This window comes from Entamoeba invadens (assembly GCF_000330505.1).
Source record: "Entamoeba invadens IP1 unplaced genomic scaffold scaff_1105074725051, whole genome shotgun sequence".
Classification (NCBI taxonomy): Eukaryota; Evosea; order Mastigamoebida; family Endamoebidae; genus Entamoeba; species Entamoeba invadens.
In genome coordinates this window covers 2,081-11,761 of record NW_004440116.1, presented here as the reverse complement: position 1 = coordinate 11,761, position 9,681 = coordinate 2,081, and the positions used below count along the sequence as shown (strand labels likewise).

The window sequence follows — 9,681 nt, the reverse complement described above, 5'->3', positions numbered from 1 at the left end:
GTGACGCCGTCTCAATTGAAATTCCTCCTTTGAAATAGAAATTCCCAACTGAATTTATTGTGAGTGTTTTGACTGTGCATTTCATCTCAAAAGTGACGGCCTTTTCACTCTCAATTGTGAGTTCAGTGAATGTGATTCCATCTGTGTTTGTTGGTAACGGAGTAACTGTGTACGCCTTTGATGCACCAAATGTTGCTGAATACCACACATTTGCTGTTGGAGAGATTGTAACACTTATCGAGTTGCCACTCAACATACTTAAATCCAAATCAAATGCAGTTGAATTGTATCTGCAATCCGGGAAATTGAAGTTGTAATCGTTTGTGACTGAAGTTGTTGTTGGCTTGCATGTGCACTCCGTGTTATCTGTTACCCCCGCATACCCAGTGTCGAATAACAAATACCTGATAACTCCATTTCGGTTGCACACTAATTTCTGGATGTATGAAACTGTGCCGTTTGATGGATTTTTTAACGCCATGTTGTACGTTATTGCCGAGTTGGCAGTGAAGAGATACCTTCCACTTCCATAGTTCTCACCAAACACATAGTCGTAATTAAATTTAAAAAGAATTGTCTGCTTCTTTGTTCCATCTATACATAAATATGAAGGTTTATCACCAACAGTCTTATTTTTACTGATTATCCACATCTGGTCAATATCTGAATATAGGTGGAGGCCTTTCGATTGAATGACGAACTTTGGTCGAATTTCAACAATATTGTTCACAACATTTCTACAATTTATTTCATTGTTAAAGCATCCCATCGAAACAAAAAGACCCTCCGGATGGGGTTCGTTCAGTTCTATTGAGCTATAATCGCTTTTCGTTTTAATGAATAAACTTGAAAGTGTAATATTTGTTGTTGAAAATACAAAACTTATGTACAGAGGATCTGAGTAATCTCGGTCGTCAAATGTTATTTCATGTGTTGAGCAACATTGTTCCATAAACACAATGTTAATACTTTCGTCTGTTGTTTGAAAATTAAATTCGTTTGTCTGAGTAGAGCACGGGTTTTGGTTATAAGTAATAACACCACTTTTTTCGCACCAAACTGCATCAACTTGAAGAGCAAGTACAATCATAATCAATAGGAACATTATTTGAAATTGGAGTTTGCACAAAAACAAAGCTTTTATTTGATTCAATGACAACATTAATTAAATTGTTAACTATAATTAATTTACTATTTTTTATTGGTGTTTCGACTCAAGTTTTTGTTTTTGGTTAAAAATAGTTGATTTTGCGTTAATCTACAAAAAACAAAAAATGATGGATTCGAAGATTAGAGTTTGAAAAGTGTTGAGAAGTATTTAAAATAAATGTCGATGTTTATAGTTTAATAAACTATAATATAGTTTATTATATCATATTGTTTGATATTTAAAAAAAACTTAAAATAAAAAATTTAAAACATAAATCCAAATTGTTGTACCATTTATTATATAGCTTTAGTATTGGGCAACTACAAAAGTTATTTATCAAACAAAGAAAACTAGAAAGAGCAACGAATTAAATGATCAAAACCATCAAGAACAAAGTAAGAAGAATGAAACTGTCGACACCCTTACTGCCATCTGGTATAATTGGTTTTGGTGGAATATAACACGACTCATTGTAGATCGCGTAGTACGAAGGAACGCCTGTCGTTTGTTCACCAGTGAAGCACTCTACACACTTCCCATCATATGCCTTCACTTTGCAATAGTCTTCAACATCACACACACCATTTTCCAAATCGCCATATCCACACACAACACACTTGTGATTCTCATCGTACGAAACACAATATGGAATATCTCTTGTATCATATAAACTGCACTCTGAGCCTTTATTGACACACCCGTTTTTGCACTTGTCATCACACTTTTCGCAGGTATAATCTTTGGTCAAGTAATATCCTTGAAGACATTCAACACAGATTGATCGGTCGTTGTCATAAGAATAACAATTGTCATTAACAATACACTTAAAACTCGACCCAAGTCGAATGGATTTGCAGTTACCACATTGTCCACAGCTTTCTTCTGTTGTAAACGATTCACAAGTGTTATCGGTGCAAGACTCGCATTTTGCGGCGTCTGTGTTCAAATAGAATTTGATTTTGCATTTTGAGCATGTTGATTGCGTTTCTGCCTCTTCACAGTTTTCAACATTGTTCACCTCACATTTCCCATCAGCGGTTCTGTAAAATCCACTCATACAGACATCACAACTTGTTGCGTCACTGCAAGACTTGCAATTTTCAATGCACGAAGTACAAACGCCGTTTTCATCTGGATACATCCCATCTACACAACCCGAGCATTTTGTATAATCTGCATTACAAGAAGTGCAATTCGAGTTTAAACACGGAACACAATCAGTGTTATTTAATCCATATCCATTTACACATATGATACATTTTGTTTTATCTTTGTTGAACAAATAACAAAATGGTACATACTGACACTTGCCGTTCAAAACAGTTTTACCAGAATTACATTTACTACACGCTTCGGAATTTTTGTAAATCATACACTCATCAATATTTCCTCTTTTGCATTCACTATTTTCCAAATAAAACCCATCAATGCACATTGTGCAACTACCATCACTATTTACAACTGCGCAGTTTGGCACAACTTCACATTTATTATCGGTTGTTAATTTATAACCATCTCTACATACACTACATTCCCTACAGTCGTCTTTGTCTGTTTTTAAACAATTTGGATTTTTTGCAATGCAGTCAATGCATGTGTTGTTCTCAGTGAAGACAGTCAAATTGTTGTAACATGAAGAACACTTCACAAGTTGTAAACTAGTGTCATATTGGAAAAAACACAATTCAACACCTTTTTTACATGTTTTGGTTAAAACGTCATACATGTAGCCATCAGAACACTTTACACACACATCTAAGAAAGGACTTTCGCAATTTTTATCTCTCCCAAATTCACACTTCCCTTCAGAATTGAGAAGATATCCCGTTACACATGTATTACATTTGTCTGCGGCGTCTTCACATGTTCCACAATAAGGCATGGTGCATTTGTCAGCAGCTAAAGAAAAGGCAATTAATAAGGCGAAAATCATTTGTTTTTTAAGATCTTTTTTAAAAGAATTATTATAATAAGTAAATAAATTGGAAGAATCTAAATAATTCCTTTTCTTTATAAAGTCGGATTTTTTATTAACGATGGAAAAAATTAACTATATATTTAGTTTTTTAATTATAATAAATAGTTTTTTTTCTTTTTTTTCGAAATAATATTTTTTTTGTTTTATTTTTAATTTAAGGTGCATGGTTTCCAGTTTTAGGGGGACTGAACACATAGGTTTAGGGTTTATTTTCTCAAAATCGTCGAGAAAACATAAGACAAATAAAAACAAGAGACAAAAGAAAAATAATAATTTTAATGATTATCTTTTTCATAACACAATTTTTTCTGTTTAGTAAAAAAGTTAGCAAAGCAAAATATCTATTTTCTGATTACATAATATTGAGGGGGAAAATGTTATTTGGTTAAAAACTAAAAATAAAAAAACAACAAAATTGTTGAAGGGAATCGGGGCTGTGTTGAAAAAATATAATTTAACCCGCGAATGGTCGCATGTTTTACACGTTTTTTATGAAAAAAATGTGTAAAAATTATTTTAAAAAATAACACACTGCATGAGAAAGCCACGCAACCAATAATAACAATTATAAACAAAAATCATAAAAACAAATTAAAATAGATATTTTTGATTAGCTTTATAAGGGAAATTAAACAAATCGCCATTTTTGCCAATAACCAAATAAGGTCTAAGTGAGAACTATTTGTATAAACAAGAAATTTATTTTTAATGTTGATGCAAATATCCCGATATATTACTACCACAAAAATATCAATTTTGATTGTTTTAGAAATCAAATTGATTGATACAATCTTTACATTTATAAAATCGGATAGAGTGTTTAAAACAAACATGTCTACCACATGACACACAAATATTTTTAACGGAATTTCGTTTTCCTTTAATTTCTTCTTTACAAATCGCACAATCAGAAGCGGTTTTTTGAATAAAAATGGGTTGTTTAATGTCATTCTTTGTAAATGTTTTCAAAAAATAAATAACAGCTTTTCTGGATCGTAGATTTAAATGATTCAATTTCCTCTTTTTAACATTGTTAATAATTAAGTGTATCGCGACATTTTCCATAATTTCAATTCTGTTAATTTTTGTTTGTGATGGTTTTTTGTTGTGTATAATTTGAGATTTCATGATAACGTACAAGTTGTTAAATGCCAGATTTAACATACAGAAAAACAAAGCTAAAGTCCACCTTCTTGTTATTTTCTTTGTATCGGTTCTTTTGGTAAGTGAGTCAACTATATCAACTCCTCCCATAAATTTGTTATAATCTATATTAACAGTGGTTCTATTTGGTAATCTTTGTGTAGAATATTTCGATCTAATATTTGGTTTTATTGATACTTTTTCACTTGTATTTACATCCACTTCGTTGGGTTTAGTGCTAGACAGTAATAGTACATTAGTTTTCTTATCAATAAAACTCGATAAGTAACTCCCATTTGAACAATGATATGTTACTAAAGACCCATCTGTGCGCTTTCCTTTTCTTTTCAATTCATTTGGTACTTCCTTCCTTTTTGAATCCAAAGTTCCTATTATATTTATGCCTCGGCTTGCCAAATATTCATATAATATTTGTGAAGTAAAATAACGATCTGTAAATAAAGTATATTCACTTCCCCAAAAAGACTCCATCAATTTAATTACAACGCGTTCGCCCAAACAGTGGACAACTTCTCCGTTGTTACTTCCTCTGTATAGAAAGGTATTAAGAACAGCATTTGTTTCTGAATCGACCAACATGAATATTTTAAATCCACTTTTAGAAGGCTTGGAAGGCATTGTAACTTTGTTTTGGTAATGGCCAAAATATCTGAATAAGTCTTCATCAACACACAACACAGAAGATGGTTTAATTTGTTCACTCATTTCTTTAAAAACGTGATTGAATGTTTCTATTATAAATGATATTTTATAATAACTATTCCAATCATATCCATATGTATATATTGGACTCGTTAAATGTAAATACTCATTATTATTAATTAAGATGTTTTTATTTGTTGATGTTGTTTTATTATGTTGAGTTTCGTATAAATCACTTGAATCATCACTAGATAAATACTGATCATTTTCAGATGAACAAGTTGAATCAGTTGAAAATGAATGAGTGTTTAAAGTTGTATCAGAAAAACTTTCTTCGTCAATTTCACTTTTTGAATATTTTCTTTTTGTGTAATTTTCATTTACAAACATTTCGAATAAATCTTGCGAAACGTGTAAGTCTTCTGCTTTTCTTTTACATAAATTATCAAAGTGAAGATTTCTCAAAATCTGTTTGTATCTTCTAAGAGACATTGCAGACATATATGCTATTCTTGCAAATTTTCCAAACCAATTATTTCTTTGACTTAATTTAGTATCATTATAAACACCTTGCATTAGTGAAATACCAATGGATGCAAACATTTCATCTCTGTTGAGATCTTTCCAATTCCGCGTTGTTAAATGTGTTGTGTTATAAATAAAAACGGAAAATTTACCATGAATATTAGTATATGTTAACAATGTTTCAATAAACCGTGGTGGAAAAATAAAATCAATAAGTCCATCCAATGACATTTTTAAAATCTTATCACTATATTCTCCACTTCTCGTTGGTCTAACTTGATAACATTTTAACACGTTTCCTAAACTAATTTTGTTGTATTTGTATTTTGTTTCTATACCAACAAGAAAATTCATTTTTTTCAATATACTCATTAGTAATAATAGTATTTGAGCCTTTTCCTTTTCTTTGACATGTTTTATTAATTGATGGTATTTGTTGTATTGAATTAATTGTATTTATATTATGATGTTTATCATCTTCCAATAGAACATTTTCTCCGTTAAATTTTGTGTGAATTTTGTTAATAAAAGTTGTGTATGCAATCGTATTAATCGTTTTAATGAAAACTTCTAAATTATCGGGATTGTGCATTAAAACAGATCTACAATCTTTGAACATAATCATCATTGTGACATAATAACAAACATAAACACCACATAAAAGAGATTGTGCCGGCTGTCTACAAAAACGTGTTGCAGTGTAAATATTAAATTCATTATAATCGAGAGTATTAAATATATCTTTTAAATATGACACATAATCAATGTTGTGATAATTTTCCAATGGGTTAAATATTATGCCTATGTTTTCTTGGCTGTCAACAACAGCTAAAACAATGTGTGTATATTGTAAAATAGGAATAAAAGTAAGCCTAAAACTCAAAATATTATTTTTGATAATCGTTGTCAAATTTTGTCCACCATTATTCATCTTTAGAAGAAATGCATTGACTGATGAAACATAATAATAACCATCACCGCTTTGATTTGAAATAAAATTGTTTATAGTTTCTTCAGTCATCCCCTCGTAATTCATTGTCAAGTTTTTTTAGTTGAAAACTGATGTTTTTAGATTAATTACTAAAAACATTCTAATTTATATTCATTTTTGTCGTGTAACCAGCAATTTATGTTTATGATATCCACAATTAAAATATATAAGTATAATTTACATAGTTATAGTAGTATATAAATTATGCGGATTTAGGGTGGACAACATTTTAACTATATTTTCTAATAATTTAACTAAAATCGCGAGGACGCGTTTTCAAATCGTTTTCAAATTTTCCCAAAATTTAGAAAACTTTTATTTTAAAAAATAAAATTGAAAACGTAACTATTTATTTTTCTAAAAAGTTTCATTTGAAATTTCATTTTTTATTTTCCATAAAATGAACACTGATAAAGAACAATACAGACTTAAGAATTTCTATAATTTTACTAATACTTATTCTGAAGATGATATTTTAAACTGTTTTACTATTAAAGCTGGAACTATTAAAGCTGCTTCTACTAAAATAAATAATAAAGAATGCAGAAAAGAATTAATCGCTATGGACATTGAAACAAGAGATTTATATTTTCATTACAAAGCAAAATTGGAAGCTCAATTAAAAAGAATGGAAGATAACAAGAAAAGTACTATTAAATTAGAACAACCATTTTTATCAAAAGTTTTCAATAAATTAAACAAAACCGATAAACAAACTTTTGGTTTAATTAATAAAAAAGCAACATTAATCAAAGATTTAGATGAAGAAAAAATTCAAAAAGAACTTGACAAAAAGAATTTAGAATGGAGTTTAAATAATATTTCTTTTGATGATATTGAAGATAATGATGATTTAATGAGAGAAGATATGTATAAAAAATTTGAAGAAGAATTAAGAATTAACGCTGAAAGGAAGAATTATTTTAAAGAATTGAAAGAAAAAGAACAATATGAAAACAATATGAAAGAATATAAAGATATGATTGAAGAAATTGAAGATCATACTGAAATTAATACTAAAGTAACTTATGATAGAGTTAATAAAATAATTAAAGCAGATTTTAGATGTGGTTTTAGAGAAAAATTAAAAAGAATTCAATTAGTGAGAGAGTATTTTATCGATTTAATTAAATCAGTTCCTTCTACCACTGAAATAGTTTATAAATATTTACTTAGTCAAGATGGATGGAAAACTTATATGTTAAATACCAAAGACGCCATTGATGAATTTCTTAATTCTGTTTCTGAAGAATCCATGTGTTTTATCAATAAACAAGAAGTAAATGATTCTATAGATTCTACTTTTTATGTTCAACAAACTATTCCAGAACCATTATTCATATTAGAATTAAAAATATCTCCATATCATTATACTGAAGATCTTATTCATCAATACAAAACTACTGGCGGAAGCTTTTTCCCTTATCATTATAAACCAGAATTTGAAATATTTGGTCAATATCTTGCTAAAGCACAAATATTCAGTTCATTGATTGATGAAAATGGAAAGGTTAGATCAGAATTTGATTTAAATTGTTTCACTTATGCTTTAAAACAAGCTAATGTCGATGATGAAACTTTAGAATTAGTATTAATTCATTGTAGAGGTCGTTATCAAAAAGCTAAAATGTTAGATGAATTATGTAAATCGGCTCATATTCGAATTAGAATTGATAGAGAATGTACTGACAATAATAAAAAACATGATAAAAACCGTAAAATAGATTATTATGGTTGTGAACTTAAAGATGCCAAATATAATTTAGAAATGTTTTTATATAGAGATTCTTTAATGAAAGGCGATCATTATATTTTGAATATTGATATTCCAATTACTCCATTTTATCTCAAAAATAGAGAAGAAATTAATAATTGGACTATTACTCATAATAAAAGTATAAAATCAATGTTTAATAAACAACGTTATAATAAAAATAAACAATGTTATGAAGTTAAACCAGGTGCTAAAACTACTATCAAATTATCAGATCTTATTTTATATATTAGAGATCATAATGGATTTGAACCTTATTCTCTTTCTGATGTTTTACATTTGAAATCTGATTTATCTGAATATGTATTACAATCATTAAATACACTTGAATATCTTCCTTTCGAAACAAGAAAAATTGAAATCAAAGAAAATAAACGAAAAGAAGTAAATCATTCTTATTGGTATGCTGATTTTGAAGCTAGTACTCAAGGTTATCATAATCCATATCGTGTTTGTTATTCTAAAAGAGGTGAAGATAAAATTTATAATAAATATGGAAAAGATTGTGCTTATGATTTCTTATGTGATTTACCTCATAATGCTGTTTGTTATTTTCATAATCTTAAATATGATGGTTCATTCCTTGCTAAATATGGTGTTAATAGATGTATTAAGAAGGGTGGTAAAATTATGCAAATGACTCTTAAATTTAAAGGTAAACAATTAACTTTCAAAGATAGTTTAGCATTGATTACAGCTCCATTATCAGCTTTTCCTAAGATGTTTGGTTTATCTAATATTCAGAAAGAAATTTATCCATATAACTATTATAGTAAAGATAATATTATTCACAATATTGGGAATATTTTAGAAGCTGATTTATATGAAACTAAACAATGGAATAAAGATCAATTTGATTTATTTATCAATAATATTGATTCAATTGAAGATTGTCGAATTGATGATTTTCATTTCAACATGGAGCTTTATTGTAAGTTTTATTGTAATCAAGATGTAAGAATCTTAAAACAAGGTCATTCCAAATTTAGAGATATGTGTTTAGAATATTTAAATATTGATATTGATAAAGTAATTTCAGCAGCTAGTCTAGCTAATACTTACTTCAAACATAATGTATATTCAAAAATAAATAATTTGAAAGAATATTCTGGTAAAGTTAGAGAATTTATACAAGGAGCTATTTATGGAGGTAGATGTATGACTAGAGATAATAAAAAGTGGTATGTAAATGATGAATTATATGATTATGATGCTTGTTCATTATATCCTTCAGCTATTAATAGATTAAAATTAGCAACTGGTTCTCCAATAGTTATTTCTGAAAATATGTTAAATAATGATTATTTACTTAATCATCTCATGGATGAACAACAATTAGAACCTACTGAAAGTAAATTCATTTCTGCTTTTCTTGTTGATATCGAAATTACTAAAGTAAATAAGAAATTACATTTCCCATTGATGTTAAAAAGACTAAACAAGGTAATAAAAACGTT

General features: G+C 28.5%; 3 protein-coding genes across 3 annotated transcripts; 1 reads left to right on the top strand and 2 right to left on the bottom strand.

The window, feature by feature from the left end:
• Positions 1-49: 49 nt before the first annotated feature.
• EIN_215500 (CXXC-rich protein) lies at positions 50-652 on the bottom strand (the record flags this gene model as incomplete). The annotated part of the gene is made up of 1 exon (XM_004254295.1): positions 50-652. A coding segment is annotated over one exon (603 nt), but the record flags the coding sequence as incomplete, so codon positions are not given.
• An 865-nt stretch (positions 653-1,517) lies between these two features.
• Positions 1,518-3,083, bottom strand: EIN_215490 (hypothetical protein; the record flags this gene model as incomplete). The annotated part of the gene is made up of 1 exon (XM_004254294.1): positions 1,518-3,083. The coding sequence occupies one exon, from the start codon at positions 3,081-3,083 to the stop codon at positions 1,518-1,520; it is 1,566 nt and encodes a 521-aa protein (XP_004254342.1).
• Positions 3,084-6,850: 3,767 nt separating this feature from the next.
• Positions 6,851-9,485, top strand: EIN_215480 (hypothetical protein; the record flags this gene model as incomplete). The annotated part of the gene is made up of 1 exon (XM_004254293.1): positions 6,851-9,485. A coding segment is annotated over one exon (2,635 nt), but the record flags the coding sequence as incomplete, so codon positions are not given.
• Positions 9,486-9,681: the final 196 nt, after the last annotated feature.